At 38.0% G+C, this 21,426-nt stretch overlaps 1 protein-coding gene across 14 annotated transcripts in view; it reads right to left on the reverse strand.

The window, feature by feature from the left end:
* Positions 2,578-21,426, reverse strand: part of BPTF (bromodomain PHD finger transcription factor) — a 133,372-nt gene continuing 114,523 nt past the window's right edge. For 9 of the 14 annotated variants that reach the window (XM_018065372.1, XM_018065368.1, XM_018065370.1 and 6 more), the window contains 7 exons: positions 21,026-21,251; positions 18,490-18,812; positions 15,534-15,707; positions 14,571-14,763; positions 13,551-13,635; positions 10,058-10,244; positions 2,578-4,732 (listed from right to left, as the gene is read on the reverse strand). In XM_018065372.1, coding sequence (XP_017920861.1) covers positions 4,696-4,732; positions 10,058-10,244; positions 13,551-13,635; positions 14,571-14,763; positions 15,534-15,707; positions 18,490-18,812; positions 21,026-21,251 — 1,225 coding nt within the window. In that variant the 3' untranslated portion in view covers positions 2,578-4,695. Of the gene's footprint in view, positions 4,733-5,193; positions 5,520-10,057; positions 10,245-13,550; positions 13,636-14,570; positions 14,764-15,533; positions 15,708-18,489; positions 18,813-21,025; positions 21,252-21,426 lie in introns of those variants that run through there. The other 5 variants (XM_018065376.1, XM_018065377.1, XM_018065373.1 and 2 more) reach the window with 2 other exon arrangements.

The raw sequence follows: 21,426 nt of genomic DNA on the forward strand, positions 1-21,426 counted from the left end.
TGGCCTCAGAGAAGCATCATATACACACAGAATGTCAGGACAGCAGTGACTATACAGCCGAAAACATATCTGCCTGTGATAAGATACTGTTACCTTTTTTGTCCCAAATGAGGCAAAAAGTCAAGAGGCTCTGACTATTCTGTCGTAAAGCATTAACTAAAGGATTTTCAGAGAGTTTGCTGAGAATGAGTTTTGCCCAAGCTTATTAAAAATTATCCTAGAATTGCCTCTTGGGAATCCACTGCATTATTACATGAACCATTGACAGTGAATGCATATGCAGTGAATGAAGAGCTTCTGGATTAGTTTTCTTTAGGACAGAAATTAACTAAGACAGAAGTAGCACCAGTCACAAAAACCAAAGCTAAACTTGTAAATGTCAAATGGCTAAGTGGTGATCCTGAGTAACATGGTGGGGAAGATTACAATGTGACCAAATAAATGATTAGTTGGATGGTCAGATGTTAAGAGTATAAAGGGAAGTGTTATAAATAGCTCTGGTTTAAAAGAGAGGGGGAAAATCACTTTTATTTAAGACTGAGGGTTAGGGTTTGATTGTTAACAGTTTGAGAAGTTTTGAAATCACACACGTCACTTAGAGGACACATGGTTATTGTGGCAAACACAAGCATGTCAACTTTTTAGAAACTGCCTGTTAAAACTAAGGCAATCATTCAAGACCAAGTTTGCAGTGAGACGAGTGAGGCTCAGGTGAGGTCGAAAAGTGGTATGTGTGGGGATATGGATGGGAGGTAGTAAAGAACAGACTGGCAATTCCAGGTTAGGCAAAAAAGTTTACAAAGAATCTCAATATTAATCAGTACTTTGGACACAATCTTTGAATTTTATGGAAAATTTTAACTTGCAAATTTACTGTAGTTCCGAACCCTTCTGTCCTGTTGATAAGATTTTTCTCAGTACGTGGGTTTGTGCTCCAGAGACTAAAGGATCTTGGGGACAATACTCTGTTTCCTTCAAGAGGAACTCAATACATTCCTCCTTCAATTAAGCTGTTGGAGCTCAAGCAGAAAAAAACTTTTGATAGGGAAAGGTTCATAAAACATACACACTTTTGTACTAGCTTTTAACTCTTAAAGACATCACTTGGCACTGTTTATGTTTTTCTCAAAATAATTTTTAAGGTTCATCAAAGGTTTAGGTATTTGCAAACACCTAAAAACTGAACTGACCCTTCCCACGTGGCTCAGTGGTAAAGAATCTACCTGCCAAGCAGACATGGGTTCAATCCCTGGGTTGGGAAGATTCCCTGGAGAAGGAAATGGCAACCCCTCCTAGGATTCTTGCCTAAGATATCCCATGGACAGAGGAGCGTAGGCAGGCATGGGGTCCATGGGGTTGCAAAGAGGTGGACAAGACTTAGCAACTCAACCACCACTACCAAAAACTGACCCACTTTCTACAACGGGTAATTTCAATTTCAGGTGGACTTTATCATTTTAAAACTATAGCACTTATTTCTTCAGTTGAATCTGGTCCAAATTGGATTAAGAGGGGTGTGATCTTCTAAGAAATGTCTTTTGTGGTATCTTACTCCAAGTATCCAAAAGTACTTTGTATTTCAATTCACTAACAACCTTTCCCCAAGTACTTGTAAGACATTACTTTGTTCCTGAGAGGCCACCATTTTCATTTTAAGGACGAAATCTGACACTCAGGGGTAGTGGCCTCAGTCGTGAGGCTATGTGTGTAGATATAAGAGGTCATCACGCTGGCTCTGTAGTATCAGAAACACAAAGATGTAGGGAGTTTGCCTAACAAATGAACAGAAACAGGGAAAGAACTTTTTATTTGCAGATTCCAGGAAGGTAGATTACAAACAACAGCAAATCTCAGCGTCTCTTTAATAACACTCTAGGCCACTTGAAATATAAAAAAGTAATTGTTTTACTTTAGAAAATATCTCTGAAAGTTCACTTTTTAACTACCACAGGACATGAACTAAAATACAAATCCTGCAGAGTTTGGGTAGGAGGAAAAAAAACCTTACCAATATTATGAAAATACTTTTTATGAAATGGTTTCAAGGTTTGTGAACTTGGCAGATGAAATATAACAAGCACTGAAAATACTTCTAGTCAAGGAAATTGTTGATGCAAAGTAAACATGTATCTATATATACACACACACACAAATCCAAAGGCTGGGTAGAAAAACCCTAACAGTATAACAAATGTGCATTCTAGTACTTGGATTATTGAAAGCAAAATAGTTGCATCATGTATACTTTATTGAGTAGCAGAAGCTTATCAAATACTCATAGAAAAGCAGCTTTTGAAACTCATTATGTGTATATAAGAAGGCATGTTTTCCCAAAAATTACTTTTCAAAGACTAAAGCTCTGTAGTTGATAAAACTATAAAATGTCTATGTATTTATATGGTGATAGAAATCACAAGAAGCTTTATACTATTAAATACACTTATGAAATTAACATCTTCCTGGTCCAAGGATTCCCACAAAATTTACCATTTTTGTACAATTTGGCAATGTCAACATCTACAGAAAATATATTAACCAACCAACCAACCACTGTTTCATTAGAAACTGCACCAAATCCAACGTCAAAAACATTACTTTATTTTTCTAGGATGAAATGTCCTATTACGTACAAAAAGAACTGCTGTTTAAATTTGCCACAATCTGTTAAAAACATAGCAATCTATTGCCTACAGATAGGAAAGTCCTTGCCGCAACGTTTTAAGTGATTAAGCCCATATATATCTATATATATGAATAAATAGTACAGAAATACTGTGATGTGATGAGATGCAAAATAATTTCATAATTCATTAAAATGTAGGATTCTTGCATCAGCACAGTGCATACAATATGTAACATTTTTTAAAAAGCAAAAGGACAAAATAACCTATGTTTGACTACTTCCATGTTAATATTTTAAGCAAAAACTTTGTTTCCATGTATTCAATGTTGAACAATTAGTCTCCTTAGTTTGTAAGTATAAGTGACATTTTTATGTACAAAAAGGAATGGGCTTCATTAGATAACATTAACCCAGAATAACCTGTACACCTGAGCCTGTAATAAGAAATAATTGGGAACTGTAGTAACGTCTTTCTTTTAAGAAACTAAGGTCTGGGAAGGTTTTGCATAGCAGGGTGATATTAAACAGAGGAAACTTAAAAAACAACAATTAGATAAAATTCCAGAACCTGGTAGGACAAAGCTAATATGAATTAGTGCAAAATCTAGTAAAATTTTTGCAAAGCTGCATAAACCAACTATGGCAGATCTCACAGAAGTGATTATGACAATGTAGAAATACGACGTGTAAGATTAAAACAATGAAAGGAAAAACATGCAAACTACATCTTCCTCTGAGGTTTCCACTCTCCCCCTACTGCTTACACTACTTTTTCTTATGTGGGGGAAAAAACCCCGAACAACTCAACCAACCAACAAGTACAGAAAGGATGAAGTCATTAAAAAAAAATGCCCTTCATAAAATGTAAGCAGCAGTCTATAAAGGGTAATCTGCCTGGTATCATAAAAACGTACAGATGAAGGCAAAGTATATTTTGTCACGTTATCTTTTTTTTTAAATCAGTCTGATCAATTGATGCAACAGGATTAGCACCGCTGAATATTTTTCTTTGACATGATGACAGTGGGCTGGGAATTGTAAAATTTAGGAGCACTACTGCCCTGGAGAAATCCAGGTACAATCAGATCCTTCTGCCTTTTTATTTTTCTACCTTGCAGCCCTCCCTTTCCCCTCAAAAGGCTTACGGAGAATCATTAGCGCACATTCAAAGACACCATCTGTGGGAGAAAAATGATCTCCATTTATTTTGTTTCATATACATCCATAGTTGAATTTTAATACAAAAAGAAAAAAAAAATTAGAATCTGACAAATGTTTACAAACAAGATACCTTCAAATAGATTTTACTCATTTTAGCCTGGTGCAGAGTAAATGACAAATTGTTCTGTTATATTCAAGGCAACAGAGTCTGTAGTCCAGGACCACTTAGCCCAACCTTTATGCAAGCTTAATTTTTATCTACTATGAACAATAAACTCATTGTTGATTCCCAGTTGTGTGTGTGTGTGTGTGTGTGTGTGTGTGTGTGCACATGTGTACATAGCAGCTCCTTTCATAGAAAGAAAAGACATCTAGAGGTCGTCTTGTACTTTTACCTACAGGAATCATGATAAGATACAGAATGGATTACATGTAACCGGGACTGGATTTTATAAGAAAAAATAATTAGCTGACAAATGAGGGCAGCAATAAAAAAGCGTCTTTTTTGCAACAATAAATAAATACAGTCGAAAGTTTTCTGCGAGACTCTAAACCAGCTTCTTCACTGAAGAGCAGACGTGGCATTTCCATGGAGTTACACTTGACCCCATATTATCTTTTTTTTTTTTCTTGCTTTCTTTTTTTTTCAATAAACAAAGTTTTCCCGCTTCTGCCACAATAGTAAAACCATTTGATCTTGACAAGATAATGGTGTCGTTGACTTTGCTTTTCCCTTGTCCGTTGGACAAAATTGGCCAAGAATATAATTGGACTGTTATGACCAATAAAAACGAAGTTTAGGTCAAGTCTTGTCAGGATAACCTGACTAAAAACATCTGGTTCCTTAATTTTAAAATAGTTCAGACAACCAGATTCTTGCTGTGTTTTATGTTAGGTTAACACGCTGAACTTTAAGAAGCTGTAGACTGCAGTTTGTTGTTATGAGACCTACAGAATACAGAAAAAAGGGAACAATTAAGCACCCTTCATTTTTTAAGACAATGATGCTTTCTGTGGATGCCAAGGTCAGTCTGTCTGGGGAAAGCAGCCATGTTCTTTCATTCACCCTTGGCAAGCAAATATATGAAAACAAGTAGGAAATTTTTAACCTATAATATTAAAAATTTTCATGGTACACTAAACATGATAATTCACTGGAAAAAGCCAATATTTTTTAAAAAGGAATATATATATAATATATATATATTTGTCCAATACAACATTTTTAGCCAAAGGGACAAATAGAAACATTTACAAAAGCACTACCACTGTGGTAAAAGATGTGTACACCTATGCGTGTGTGTGCTTATTTACATTGAGTTGGGAAGTTTGAAGGAAAATAATACTAAAAGGAGAGAAATAACAGTATTAAAATCACAGTTTTTTCTATGAAAGTTCAGAAAGTCTCCTTTCTAGTTTCACAGTTTTATTAACAACTTTTGTTAGTAAACCAAATTACTGTACAGTTATCAAGTATGTACTACTGCAATAGTGTATATAAATACAGTCTTCCAGGAGTTTACAATTCTTAAATACATTGTTCAACATGGCTGCTAGAATAAACTGTTTATAGTACTATACATCTTTTTTTTAAACATTAAAAAATTATATTAACTAATCTGAACTCGGGGGGGCAATTTTGAATTAGGTAATCACGTGGTACAATAAAAGAAAAGAGTGACCCCAACATCCAGGTCTGATTCCAGTTAAAAATTCAGACTAAAGATATCACAATCTGTAAGAAAAGAAAGAACACGGATGATAAAAATGATGAATTGTAACACAGAACAGTTACAAAAATAATGCTGGAGATTGCAAATTAAAAATGGGGGAAATATGGCAAAGGAAACACTGGAAATCCATAAATAAATAAAATTTCAAAGATTGGCCACATATATGTTTCATTCTGCCCTAAACTCAACAAAAGCTCCCTAATATCACTTCACATTTTTTTTTTTAAACATAAGCCAAGACTTGGGTAAAGTCGTCAGTTGACTTCTGTGTTCTTCAATAAAAATCACATCAGCTAGAATATAATTAAATAGTTATAGAAAGCACTCAGGGGGCAAGCTCTCCTGAGTGGCCCCTTCACTGTGAAGACCCAGCCTTTATGTCTCCTCTCCTGCCCCCAATTCTCTACTTTTGTAGCAGGCCCACCTCATCAGCAGCTGCTGCCACCCCTACTCGGCTGGGATTCAAATCCGCCAGCTTCCACCAAAGGCTAAACTAAAGCCTTTTCAATGAAAAAAAAAAAAAAAAAAAAAAGGCAGTTTCAGAAATTCAGTTGGAGTATAAACTACATAAGGTAGGAAGCACAAAGCACAGAGGGCTTATAGTAAGTTTCAACCTGAAGTCTGGGCTGCCTGAGAATTCCTTGGAACTTTCAGTTCTTGGGTAGGGAGATTTCTTACACTGGTATTTCTTACTTACCAACTTCCTATTGTTTAAATTGTTATAGCAAATGAGAAATGGGCTTATGTAACCATCTCCCCTTCTCCCTTCTTGAGTACAACTTTTATTTCTCAGTAATTTAAATCTTTCCACCCTTTGTCTGCAGACTGATTATAAAAGCTGAAGATCAATGTGCCATTTACATTATTGTGACTATATAAATATTTTTCTCTGTAGCACCTACTCTTTTCCTAAGAGGGCATTCTTAGGAACCTATACAACTTTTTTCCTTTCATGGAGTTTCTGATGGCCTTTCATTCCCCCCGCCCCCTTACATTCTTAAGTTATCTAATGTATGAATCATTTTTTCCCTCCAGACACATCCCTTCTGGGAGTGCTCCATTCTCCTGCTTCAATTTGCCGTGCCAGCTGCATGGGCCTGCTATACAAATGTCACTCTGGGTCAGAGTCATTCTCTCAGCTTTCTTGAAATTCAAGGTCTTTCGTTTTTTTTATTTTCTTCTTTTTTTGTTAATGCACATCTTAAAATAACTTGCTAAGAAAGGATGCAAGGGAAAGAAGCTCTGAGTCCTTATATGACCTGAAAACATACTTATTCCACCTCTACATGTGACTTGTTTGGCTGGACACAGATTTCATTTTCCCTCAAACTTTTCGATTATATTCTTCCATTACTCTCTAGAGTTCTGTGTTGTTAGAGAAAAGTCTGATACCAGTCTAATTCCTATTACTTTACAGGAATTTTAACCTCTTTAGAAGCTTTCAGAAGAGCTTCTTCTATCCCTGGCATCTGGAGATTTCAGTTATGGATATGTGGAATGGACCAGTTACGGATACGTGGAATGAACCAGTTATGGATACATGTAATGGACCTTTTCCCACTTGTCTGGCTGGCTTACTCGTTTACCAACCATTCTCATGCCTCCACAGCCCCACCCAGCTCCGCCTCCCTGTCCCACAGAACAGGAGCTCCATGGCAAGCCGCTATATTCAATATCTGATGCACAGCAGTGGCTCAACAACCATTTGCTGAACGAACAGCTTTGCTTAGATACAAAGTTGTCTGCATCTCACCAGCTCAGGAAATTTTTCTTAGTAGTCCTCTGATAATTTCTTCTCCTCTGTCTTCTCTGTTCTTTCTGAAATTTCCACTAAGTGAATACTGGATATTCCATAACAATTTTTTCTTCATATTTTTCACCTCCTTGTCTTTTTGTTCTTTACATTGAGAATGTCTTGATTCAATGTGTACATTAAGTTTGTAAAATTTCTAGTTACTCTTTTTTCAGATTATTCTTTATTTCTAATATCCTGTTCACCATTTTACAGATGCAGTATCTTCTAAAATTTCTCTTGGGACATGATTTAGAGGCTTGCTTTGTTTGTTAAGGTTCTCCTTTGACTTCTCTGGAATCTTTTTTTATTACACCCTGACCTTTCATCTTTGCACTGCAGGCTTTCCTTACATATCTGGCTATCCCTGACTGTCTGTTTCCACTTAAGAGTAAGTTCACAAACTAGATGGGTGCCTGGAGAACCCTATGGATATGTATGCAGCTTACTAACTGGCAGGCTTTGCTTTAGATCACAGTTTTCAGTCTCAACACCACTGACATTCTGGAGCTGGGTAATTCTTTGCTGTAAAGGCTGCAATGTCTGATGCAAGTGTGGGATGTTCAGCAGCATCTCCAGCCTCTACCTATTAGATGCCAGTACCACTTACCATCTCCAAGTGTGACAAACAGTAGTGTCTTCAGGTATTGCTAACTATCCCTTGTAGGGTGAGGGTGAGCAAATTACCCTGTTGAGAGCCCCAGTGTTAGAATAAGGGGAGCCAATCCTTTAAGTATCAGGGGATTTTATTCTGGGTCCCATTCTCTTCTGTCTACTCTAGCTCTCTGCTGATGGTTTATTCTGTTTCTTTGGAGAAAAATCCAGTGTTCTTCCAGTTCTTCAGGCCTCCTACAAGGTCTACACACTGGTCAATGAGGGTGACTAGCCTGGATACATTGGAGAAGGAAATGGCAACCCACTCCAGTGTTCTTGCCTGGAGAATCCCAGGGACGGGGGAGCCTGGTGGGCTGCCGTCTATGGGGTCACACAGAGTCGGACAAGACTGAAGTGACTTAGCAGCAGCAGCAGCAGCAGCCTGGATACAGATCTTCCCTCCCTCTCTCTCCCTACTCTCTCGCCTTCGATCCTATTTCAGACTCTGTGTGTTGAAGGCTGTCTGGTGCCCTACCAGTCAGCAGGCTGTCACGTCTGCTGAGGAGCCTGCTGGAGGAGTCTGGCTGCGGCCTGCTTGCCTCCATCAGTCAGTGCCCTTCAGTCTGCTGTATTTCATGATTTGCTGAAATCTCATCAGCTGACTGGCTTCTACCATATTCTTTTCACCACTCTGAATTTCTCTCTCTTTCTTCCTTTATTATTATTTTCCTGGGGACTCTGTCATATTCAGTAAGTCCTCTCCCATTTTAAGTTTTCCAGCTAATGGGTTCATAGGCAACAATAAAAGCAGGAAGGTTTTAGAGATTCTGTAACTCTCTTGGTTCGTGGTTCACAAAGCCTCCCTACTTGCTTTCCATCCTGCCTTGCCTAGAGTTTGTGAGTCTTTTGTTGAGAAGGTGATTGGGTTGTGCCTATCTTTAACTTTAAATAGACTGACTCTGAAGTACAGGTCTCAGTCTACCTTGTTACAGGAGAAGGAGAGAAACAAAACACCCAGAAGATTTTCCTCAGAGAAAAATGACTAGAGATTCTTACACTTTGGTATGCAGAGTCCCTTGGGAGTTCACTAGATAATACAGGTGCCCAGGCCCCAGCCTAGCCAAGAGTTACCCAGGGAAGGTAGATCCTATGACTACTTAGGAAGGATCAAACTAGTGGGCTGGTGGATGGGAGATAGTGAACAATGAATCCCAGGACTAGACCGGTGGCTGCTCTCAAAGAAAAGGAAAATGGGCCTCTGTTGGGAAGAAGAAAGTCATGGGCTTGGGAGGAGCAGGTAATGAAGAAACAGAAGGCATGAGGTCAAAGCACCTGAATACCATACGCAGCTGTTCAATGCTTTTTATATGTTACTAGAGTGGTTAAAGCGTCTGCCTCTAATACGGGAGACCTGGGTTCAATCCCTGGGTTGGGAAGATCCCCTGGAGAAGGAAATGGCAACCCACTCCAGTATTCTTGCCTGGAGAATCCCATGGACGGAGGAGCCTGGTGGGCTACAGTCCATGGGGTCACAAAGAGTCGGACACGACTGAGCAACTTAATTTATAGATTCAAAGGGGCTTTCCTGGTGGCTCAGCTGGTAAAGAATGACCTGCAGTGCGGAAGACCTGGGTTCGATCTCTGGGCTGGGAAGACCCCTGGAGAAGGGAACGGCTACCCACTCCAGTATTCTGGTCTGGAGAATTCCATGGACTGTATAATCCATGGGGTCCCAAAGAGTCAGACATGACTGAGTGACTTTCACAGGTTCAAAGAAAAAGTCTGTGGAATTAAAGTCTAGTTTTGGCCCAAGGAAAAAAAAAATCCAGAAAAATAAAATAATTTATGATTTCAAAGACATCACAAACATAAATTAAGGAGAACGTGCTAAGATCCCCTCTTTATGGTCTTCCCCTCACTCTATCCTATAGAACAGTTATTTTTATACTTCTGTAAACTTAGTGAGAGCAAGAACTCTTACTACTATCTTTGTATGTGCCCCATGGCATTTAAGACATCTTACATTCTTTAAGCATTTGATAAATGTTTTTTGAGTTTTAGAAAGTGACTCTAATTTTAAGTAGATCATACACAAATCTAGCCATTTCTCATCAGGAGTTGAGTTGATTCAGAGCACTGAACACCTCTGCTTACCTGCTAGCCTTGAATCCTTTCAATTTCTGTACAAAGAATGATTCAAGAACTTCTGCACACTGGTAAAAAGGAGAATCACTTGGATTGTAGTAACGACAATTATCAAAAATTTTGGTCATATCTGCTACAAATTCCGTCAGCTTTTCATAATATCTTCTTTGTACTCTTTCTTCCATGGTGGCAAGGTCTTAAAAACACAAAATGTAAAAGATTTTCAAAACCTTAAGGTCATTCCCATGTGAATACTGCCTGCAGTTCTGACAAACAAGAACAGGACTGATAAACACAATTTCAAAACTAAATCTCAATAATAATTTTAGAATTGAGAAAATAATTTTGAAGTTCATTCAAAAAATAAAAGCTCAAGAGTATCTGAGAAACATTTGAACAATAAAAGTAATGGAAGAAGACGTAATCTATGAGAATTTAAAACATCATAAAACTGTGATAATGAAAAGTGTGGCACTGTTCAAGATGATACAAACATTAATGGAACTGAATTCAAAACAGGGACAGACCTGATTGTATTCAGCATATGAATTTTACATACGTTGAGGATGTCATTTCAAGTAAGCAGAGAAAGGAAGAATTCATTAATAAAGTGGGTTGGGACAACTGCCTACCTATATTTGAAGAAAAATTCTATCTCATACTATATGCCAAAGTAATCCTAGGTGGATTAAAATGTAAAGACAAAAACGAATGTAGTCAATCACTGAACCATGCATATGAAAGTAGTTAAAATGGCAAGTTCACGTTATACATCTATTTTAATACACACACACACACACACACACACATCTTTGATAGTTCCAGGGTACACAGGTAGGGGGAAAAAGCATAAACAGGAACAACTGTAAAAAAGGACCCAGTCTGATAAATTCCAAACAAGGTCTGGGCACATCACTTTGTGCAGGTTATGTAAGCTGTACAGGAAGAGTGAACGCTTGGCACAGCCCACCACGAAAGCACTGTCTTCAGACATTTTTAAAGTTCCAGACAACCATTGATTGAGTAGCTGTAACAAAGTATGTGAGTAGGGTTTGGACATTTTATGATTTCTATTTAGTCTGATATTCCTTTAAAAAAAGTATTGGAAAAAAAAGTATTGGGAGAATATATAGGTAAGTCTTTATATATCTGGGGTAGGGAGAAAGGCTGAAAATACAACTCTAAAAGTAGAATTCATAATGATTAATAGATTTGAATTAAAAAATATTAAAAACTACCTATGACCAAAAATTACCATAAATCTTTAAATATCCTTAGAATATAACTACCCCTTAAATAACACTGACAAGAGGATGAATATCTCAAGAACAAAATGGCAAAATATATAAATAGGAAGCTCACAGAGAAAAAGTTCAAACAGTAAGAACATCACTAGTTACTGAAGACAGGCAAAAACAGAGTCCTTTTTTTTTGTCCAAATTACCAGAAACTAAAAATCATAATATCAGACTATTAACACAGGCTACCTTTAAAGGAGGATGAGAGTGGTAGTAATTTACATTTTACTCCCCACATTTCTGTAACATCTGCGTTTGCACCTTAAACCTATCATTTCAAAATAAATATATGCAAAGAAAAAATGTTCTCAAGAGGGATAATGCTCAGTGTCTTCAGGGGTGCAGAGAAAAGGGTACAGATATATGCCATCAGTGGAAAATGGCTCAATCTGCTAAAGCATAATATGAAAATACGTATCAGAAGCCTAAAAAGTATACATACCCTCTGACAGAGAAATTCTGATTCTAGAAATTTTTACTAAGAAAACAAACAAGAACAGCACAGATGCACAAAGGTGTTTTACAGAAGTGTCATTTATAGTAGCAAAAATTGCATACAACCCCCCTAAAACCCATTTTTGGGGAGGTGATTAAATCGATTATCTTAATTTCATACAATTAAGAACAATCTGGGTCTAGACCACAGCTGATGTGATGAAGCTACTGACTGGCAAGTTTACAAAATGTGCTACAGAACACGGTGACCCACATGTACAACTCCATTTAAGAAAACAAAAGCTGCTGACCTTGTCGGCTCCTTCATACCCCTAGAAGAAACTATTTTCAAATTAGCCAATGTTTGTCCAGACATTTTCTGTGCACCTTTAAATACATGAACATATCCTGAGAACACACACTTGCTTACGGCTTCAAACCTGGCAATTACTCTGTAACTTTCATTTTTCTTTCAACAGGGTATTTGGGAGACCTGTGTTATCTTTATGCACATACCTACATAAAATGCTATTTATCTGGCTGGCATTTAAAAAAAAGGAAAACATTCTAGCTCTTCAAGGAAAGAACTGTGGTTAAATAAGTTAAGGCATAATCAATTTACAGACTATATAAAGCCATTAAAATTGTTACTGAAGATTAATGAAGATATCGGAGAAGGCAATGGCACCCCACTCTAGTACTCTTGCCTGGAAAATCCCATGGACGGAGGAGCCTGGTAGGCTGCAGTCCATGGGGTCGCTAAGAGTCGGACACGACTGAGCGACTTCACTTTCACTTTTCACTTTCATGCACTGGAGAAGGAAATGGCAGCCCACTCCAGTGTCCTTGCCTGGAGAATCCCAGGGACGGCTGAGCCTGGTGGGCTGCCGTCTGTGGGGTCACACAGAGTCAGACACGACTGAAGTGACTTAGCAGCGGCAGCAGCAGCAGCATGAAGATTAATGACAGGAAGATGAATGCCAGACACATTTACTACATGATCTCAATTTTTTCCCTTTTAAAAAATATATATGATTTCAATTTACACACACACACAAAGAACACACCAAAATGTGAGAGCATTCAGGGAGGAAAAGGTTTAAAGTGCATGCATCTAAAAGGCTTAGCTGCTCTTGGAATATTTTCATCAGCTAGAATGAATCTTTTGGCAGTTCTGGAAGCTGTTATGTGTGTTCTAACTTCTGTAACTTCTTTTGCAGATAAGCTATTTTTAATGTAATCATCACCTGTAGCTGTTCATCCTAATACAGTCACTTGCAGCTGTTCCCTATTACTACTTTCGTTTTCTGGGCAATGAAGCCATATTTTCTTGGATTTCTACCTTTGTTCTCCTTCAGGAAGAGACGAGGAAGAGAGGACAGGAAAGATGAGAGGTTCAAAATGACCTCAATCTATTCAAGGATTTCACTCCTTATACAGCTACAGAGTATTCCGCTCATTCTTTGATTTGGCTACTCCTCTCCTGACGGTCATTTATTTCATTTCCAGTACTTTTGCAATTACAAACACTGCTGGGATGAACAACATGTGTGCGTATATAAATCCTAAGGGATGAAACTGCTGGGTCCAAAGCTATATACCCTTGAACTATTACATGTACTCCCCATTTATCTTACCACTGACTATACCAGTTTAGACTCCCACCAGTCCTGCTCAACACAGCCTCATGATGTATCAGTTGCATGGATGAAAAATGAAATAGCTGCTTAGACTTCTGAAAAAACTTCAAGTTCAACTCAAGCACTTACCCATAGGTTCCTTAATAACACCATAATAATCTGGTGCATCGTTAGGATCCACTGGTTCAAGGAAAGGCCAGGCCATCTTATGGGCCTATATTGATGAGAAAAAAGGCATCATTACTGTCAGGGAGAAATAAAAATTTCATCTAAGCTTCCCATCTGAGTTACTGCATCAGTCGGCCCTTAAACTTGGAGAGTCAGTTTTAAACTTGATGGATGAAATTTATACTTGGGATGATTTTTGCTCCAGTTACAAATGATCTCAAACGAACATGCTCTATAATAATGGTGCTCAGAGGCCTGGGACCTTGCCCTGAGCGGGGATGGTGGAGCACTAGCTTAGGAGTCAAGGAATCTGTCCTCTGGTCCCTACCTGATGACCTGCCAACTTAGTCATGCTGCCACTGCAACCACATCTATTAAACTGGAGTGGGAGGGGTTCCAAGTGGGGAACGGTTACTTTTGTAGGTGAAGGACGTGGCAGAGAGATGAAGTTAAGTAAGATGCAACCACATGATGAGACTACTGTTCTTGCTTCGGTTCTTTCAATGTTTCTGATTATAATGACACGGGAGACAGTGTTGATCTAGCGCTATGTCTGGAATACATCTCTAATACTTGGCAATCCTATTAGGCACCCCCATCTCCTTATTTTTAATAAGGGAGGGAAGGCTTTGCCTCAAACCCTTAGATAAGCATTTGTATCTCACTAGAGTTTAATCAAATTGCTTTTCAATCGATGGTATTAACAGTAAGGTAGTTTTCTTTAAAAATAAAATTTAGGCTAAAAAAAAAAAATCAGTCATTTTAAACATGAGCATTAGCTAGACAACAGCTGAGCTAGCCTGTGGATCTGGTCAACGTCATGACAATGGCGTGTGGAGGGCTGAGTTCTGTGGAGCACTTCAGCTGGGAGTCGGTAAATGATCAGGTCCTTGAAGACTGGAAAGGTCAAACCCCAGAAGTGTTTCCTAGGTCATGCTGGTTGACTTCATCTTTCAATGCTGCACAGAGAGTGGCTCTCACCTGCAAAGAACGCAGCACCCTCTTCAGACCCTCATAATCTTTCTCTGTGAGCGGCGTGAGCACCGTCATGGCATCCTCTGTTGACTGGCACTGTGGACAGACGTACTCGTCAATGAGCTCTGCCTCACTCTGCAAGATGCCAACGCAGCGCCCATGGTACCAATTCTGACACCGATCACAGCCAATATAAAATCTGCAAGATCCGAAGTGGAAATGTGAGTTCAAAACAGATGGGATGACATGACTTATAATTTACTTTAAAAAAACAGACAAACATGCATCTGAAAATACTCTAACCCTGGGATATAAAACAGTTTTAGTATTATAATTATTTTAATACTTCTGAAGATTGACATTCCAATGTGTTAATTTAGTATTTCCGATGTTAAGAACAAGCATTAAAGGTTTAAGAACACTGTCAAAATTGGAGAACCAATATGATAAAAAAAAAAAAAAGTAGAACATTTAATTGACTTTAAAGTTCAAAACAAAATAAAGACAAAAATCTTTCAACTAATACCATATCAAATGGGAAGCTGGTACTGGCCACCCAAATGGGAGTTCAAAATCCTAAAAGCTAATAACAGAGTCTCAGAGCTTATTCCCAAATTAGTGTTTTACTAACCTGCAATAAAGCACCATTTCAAAACACTGATAAAAGTCCAAACAAGTCAGGCTATTTTAATCTCATTAATTTCTGCGTTACATATTGAAGAATCAAGTCTACCATTAAACCATATTTTCCCCAATGCATCTCAAACATTCACTATGAAGCAGCATAAAGTTTGAAGGGGAGGTAAAGAGGGAAGAAGAGAAAAAAAAAAATTGGAAAGGAATTTGTAATGTAAGTGTATCATATATGCAGAAAAGTATCTTGCTTTTTATTTTAAAATAAAATAAGTAACCAGTCAGAGCAATTTGGCTTCCTAAATTATTAAATATGATGCTCTTATCAGAACTCACTGTGACTCATCATAAGGTGTTCTGCAGATACAGTACAATTCCTCACTGTTGCCCTCTTGTGCCCGTTTACAATCATTACAGATGTACACATCCATTTTCTTAGCCTCCTTTTCTGTGATGCCAACACATTCTCCATGATACCAGTTAGTACAAAGATCACAGCCAATATAGAACCTAAAAGCATTCACAATGAAAATGACAATGTAGTTGTCATTTTGAGCTGCATGGTACGTAAATCTGTCTTCCCTGTCCTGATTCACGTTCTTACAGGGTAACTTTCTGCAATGAGTCAGCTAAACATCCTGAATCCAGCCATTCTAACCCTGACAAGCTGCAGCATTTGACGCTGTATCAAGTGTGGAAACATAAAAGTCGCTCACATCCATTTCAACAAATACACTGTTGAGTGAAATGCGGGTCTTTAAAAAAACACACTGGGATTTGAAAAAATAAACAACACACCGATGGTAATGTCTCCCTCTTAATGAATGTGTGTAAAACTGTCACAGGCACAAAAACCAAAGCCAAAGAATCAAAGACTTACATCTGTCAAACCTATGCCACAGAAGCCATTTCAAAGTCAGGGCTATTTCTTAGATAGGTTTGAAAATGTATCTCACAATTTAAATTTGAAAACAAAGCAAAGCGCAAACACCGAGTAGAAGTTACACTACAAGGAACATGCAGGAGTTCAGCCAGGGGCAGAAGATAAAATGGTCAAAATGCAATATGAAGAAGAAAATTAAAAAAGGCACATGTAGGAAGTCTACCAAGTTTTCGAAATAAATATTGGAATTTAATTGCAATAAGATTATGACATGGGCCAGTTTTTCAGTCAGTAGAATGTGTGTGACAATGTGGAGAGCGGCCAGGTTATTAGCTGGTGAGAAAGTACTTCAGTTCAAAACCAGGGTTACACTGTGTGGAGAGTGATATAAGGATTGCTAATCTGAAAACGGGGCTATACGAGTGTGTCACTGTGGGTAACCACAGTTAGTCAACCTCGAGGCCTTTGTCGTGTAAGACCCCAACTAGCACAGTGAAGACTATCTCTATGACAAACACATGGTGTGTCTTCCGTGCTGACGGGTGCTCTGGAGGAATGCCTGGTCAGAGCCACGAAAAGGATGAGCGTGAACTGCAGGGAATGAGACTGGCCTTGCTGATACCCCTGGTTCTACCCAATGTATTTCTTGGCAGATTCACCGAGAGGAATCGCAATAGTCCTCAAGCTTCCAACTAACCTGCTTTTGAACATCAAGGAGTAATAGACTTTTCTTGTGAGTTACAACGCTCACACGAATTGCACTGCCCCGGGTGGAGGCCCTGGGGCGTTTCTGCATGCTGCCTTCACCCAGGCAGGTGGTGTGCTGCGTGTTCTGGAAGTAAGCTCAGGACTTGAATTTCAGGTTTTAGTCTTCCTCACTAGATTCCCAAACCAGCCTAGTTTGGTATAAGAGATCACAGAACACTCCTTAAAAAACTCTCCCCAACTAGAACAGGGAATGGATGAACCTGGTATACTGAAATGTTAATAATGAAAAAAGGTAAAAAATATGAAATAGCCACAAAGTAACAATCTCAATACAATGAACATATGTACGTGTGCCACATTTTATGCAATTTAAAAGTTGTGTGTGAAATGAATTTCCATGATCTGAATATTTTAAATAGGCCAAAGTGTCTTGTTATTTAAGGAAAATCCATAAGCAGAGCTTTTTGTAAAGAAAGTAAATGTTGCTTTGTTCTATAAATCATTTAGTATAATTTGCCTAAAGGGAGGCACACGTGTTATTGAACCATGGGGAAAATCAGTTAATAGGGTTCTACTTTTTATATCACATCTAATTTCTCATAAGGTAAGACAATGAAAAGTGAAGATGCCTATACTGATCTGCGTGTAATTCAACACACAGCTAAATCTACCAACAAAACGTTTTGATTTAGCACTTCCAAACAGATTATAATTTAAACTGCATCACTAAGGTAGTTTCACTGTTACAACTTAAATATCATTAAAGGGAGAATTTTATTTTATAGATGGATTAGGCATCTACTTACAGTAGACATTAGAAATTCCTAATTCTAAATGATCACACTTTTTAGCATAATCAAACTTTTGGATATTGTAAAATTTTAATACTGCTATTAATTTTGGTTTTAAAAAGTTGGCCTGCATCTGAATGTTGAAAATGGAAGCTAAATACCTAGTTGAGTGATAAAAATGATAGGAAAAAAAAAAAGTGTAACCGCATTTATGGATTAATGTCTCTAAAATCTTGTATATATAACCAAATACAAGTCACAACTATCAAAAACAGCTTCCAGTTGCCGTGCTTATCAAATTTTTGAGTGTCATACTTGAGGAATGAGTGAAAGAACTCCTTTTTGTATTCTTCTGACTTCTGTCCCCAGTAAGAGAGTGGGAACTTGGACAAAAATATTAGGTTACACTATTCTATTGCAAGAAGATAGAATTACTTGCAATTAAATGATAAAAATCCCAAACCACTCCAACTCAAAGCCCTTTCCACCATTTGAACCTAGGTTGTCTCTAGGGTTGGATGTAATCATGGGGTTGTGAAGATTCCAGAAAGGATGATGTCAACTTTGGGCGGTGATAGTAACACCCCTCTTTCTTCAGAAAGCATTACTGATTGATCTGGAATTGATCCAGAGAGAAAAGGAGACAGCAAAGGAGCAACAGAAAGCTTATTTTTGATAGAAAAGAATATGATGAAGGACAAACATGAATCATGAACACGTGGGGTAAAAAAAAACACGAATTTTTATTCTAGTGTCAAGGTTAGGAATATCAGATGCAAGACCACAAATGAAATATCTTATGTTTAACTATTTTCATTTACACTGCTACTGATATCCTCATTTTCTTCCAAACTGGAAACTTAGCTACACTTTTAAGAGAATAAACTAGAGCTCAGAAAGATCTACTCACTTAGATTCATCGTAAGGCGTTTTACAGATACAGTAAAGCTTTGTGTCCTTCTTAGTTTCCTTTGAGGTAGTAGAGATCATTTTCTTCTTCTTGGACTTGGAGTTGGAGTCTCTCTCCTCTTCCCGCTTCCTTTTCTGGGAAGCCACAGGCAGCGTGGTTGTGGCCGTGGCCAGGGGGCCGGGGTGCTGCGGGGGAGGCGGAGGCGGAGGCGAAGGTGGAGGGGCTGGAGGTGCAGGCGGTGCTGCGGGGCAGGTGGCAGCTACTGCTGTGGCCTGCACCAAGTCTTTTTCCTTCTTAATTTTCAGGTCCCTCTTGAGCTCTTCCTGTCGTCAATTAAAGAAAATACCAGACCATCAACCGATTTATATAACGTCCTGGCCAGAGGACCTTACTTTCCCTCCCTTGTCCGAGGAGTTCCCTGCTTTAGTCTAAGGCGAGGGAGTCTTGCTAACTCCAGCCAAGAGGGCTCTTACTTTACCTTAAACCCAACAGACAGCTAGAAACAGAAAATGATAATTACACAATTAGAAAGCTGCGAGTTATCGTCAAAGGAGGTTTGACAGAGAGACGAGCATGTGTATAAAAGAACGGTCCTTCTGACACGCCAGGGCCCTGCCTGGTCACCGCAGTCGCCGCTCAGGACATGGTTTCAAGCGTCCACACGCGCTGGCTGCTTCCTTTCGGCTGGTCTCCTTCCGTCCCCTTAGAGTGAGACTGGACATACTGGACACGAACAGGATGTGACCCTCCAGACATGGCCTGACCAGCGGAGTATGAGACAGATGCGCCTTATTTACTGTAGTTCTACGTCTAGAATTTAAGACTCGAAGGAGAGCTATCTTCTCAAAAGAAATTTTGCATAAATTACAATCTTCACTTTTTCCCATGTGAAATATTTTATAGACACACCTGCGGTATTAAGCACTACAACTTCTTAGAAATGATGATTTAAAAAGAGTTTCATTTTCCTAAATAATATGATGTGTTTATAACATAAAGTTTATAAACATACATTTAAGGAAAATTAAGATTGTCAAGACAGTATAAAGGGTATACACTTTGACCACCCCTTCAAGAACATTCCTATGACAGCATTAACATATGAGAAGTCTCTGCTTTCTGCATAATTTTTATGTAAATTTAAAACTGTTCTTAAAAATGAAGTCTATTTGTTTCAAAGAAGGCAATCATAAATGATATGAGAACAGGCAGATATAAAGGACCAACTGCACATCTTGACAATAAGAATAACAGTTTTATAACTAAAAGTAATTTTTAAAATATACTAGTATACATAAATTTGAAAGTTGTTCTTCAAAGGAAATCATCCTAGCAATAAATTCTATTAGTTAAAATAATGCTGAATATTTTAAGTGCAATTTTTCTCCCTCATTAGATTAGCAATACACTGTCAGAAACAACACCACTACTGTACACTAGAGTATCTGCAGTAGTAACAGCATTTTTAAGTGGCAGCATAGTATAGAGAATGCAGAAAAATGTTCAGCATATGCTTACAGTGTGATTCTGATTAAAATGTGTTTTATGTAAATACCTATATTACAAATAATATATATGAATATAAATTATTTTAAAATGGTAATCTTTGGGGGGGGATCACAACAGACTATTGGCTCTTTTATTTTTGTTTCCTTTGACAATGGTTGTGACACCTCGATATTCATCTAGTAGTGACTACCTTACTGAACTCGCTCTTAAATTTTAATAATTTTTCTTTGGGGTTTCAATATAATCATACCATACACAATAACAAATTTTATCTTCTGTTTTTTTTTTTGCTTAACATGTTAGCTAGAATTTCCAGAGATGCTGAGTAATAACGGTGATTCTGGGAATTACCGCCAGTTTCTGACTTCAGTGCAAAGATTTCTAATGTCTCAAGAGTTACGTGCAATGCTCGTTAGTAAGATGACCTACTAATTTAATATTTAATATTTCTAACTTAATATTTCTCACTTTTCAAAATGTACAAGACATTTTTAGAGATGCTTTAGATAGCCTACTTCTCTTTTAAAAAACTGTTTAAATATGTATGAGTAATCTTTCATTTCTCAACAAATTCTCCAAGTATACAGAGGACTAGCCACGCCTGCAGGATCAGTTACAAGTCAAGGAAGAAATCTGGCCTTATTTAATGAACACACTTAATTTTTCCTTTAACATTATTTCCCAGTTTCTCTGTTTACTCTTCTCATGAAACTTGGCAACTTTTGGCAAGACTATGCTGCAGACAAGAAGAACTACAGTCAAGAGGATCCTCAAATGTTTTAATCAAAAGCCTAGACCTCTCCAAGGGGCCAGTTTAGAGATTACAATATACATGTACACATAAACATCTATCTTATTTTAAAAGACGTATGTTCCACTGCTTACTACTTATTTTAGGAACAAAAATGTAAATTCTAGAAAACAAACTCAGATTTTAAGTTTAATCACAATTTCAAAGGGGGAAAAAAAAAAGAGTAAAATCCGATGCAGAACACTGGACACAGGAGGATAGAAAACACTTTCTTACCTGCACTTCGATTTGTAGGTCTTTGTCTAGCAGCGCTCTCTTTTTCAGTATTTCAGCTTTGAGCTGCTCTTTGTGCTTGAAGAGCAGTGCAGAGAGCTTGCTGGCATTCTGTTTGCTACGCTTCTGTTCCACACTCTCTTCTCGCTTCCGTTTTTTTGCTGCCTGTTTTTCTTCTTTATCTATCTTATCCAAAATATACTTCATCACCTGGTTACAGACAATCATTCTAGAGAGAAATACACAACCTATGTAATGCTGGGCATTTTATTCTGGGCTGAAGACATAATTTTTCTATGTCTCTATAGTTGATACTAACTTTCTGGGAATGGAGAGCTTCAAAGAGTGCTTCAAAACCAGTCACACGCATCTATTAGTACTGAGTGTTCTGATTTAATAAACTC

This window comes from Capra hircus, chromosome 19 (assembly GCF_001704415.2).
Source record: "Capra hircus breed San Clemente chromosome 19, ASM170441v1, whole genome shotgun sequence".
Lineage (NCBI taxonomy): Eukaryota > Metazoa > Chordata > Mammalia > Artiodactyla > Bovidae > Capra > Capra hircus.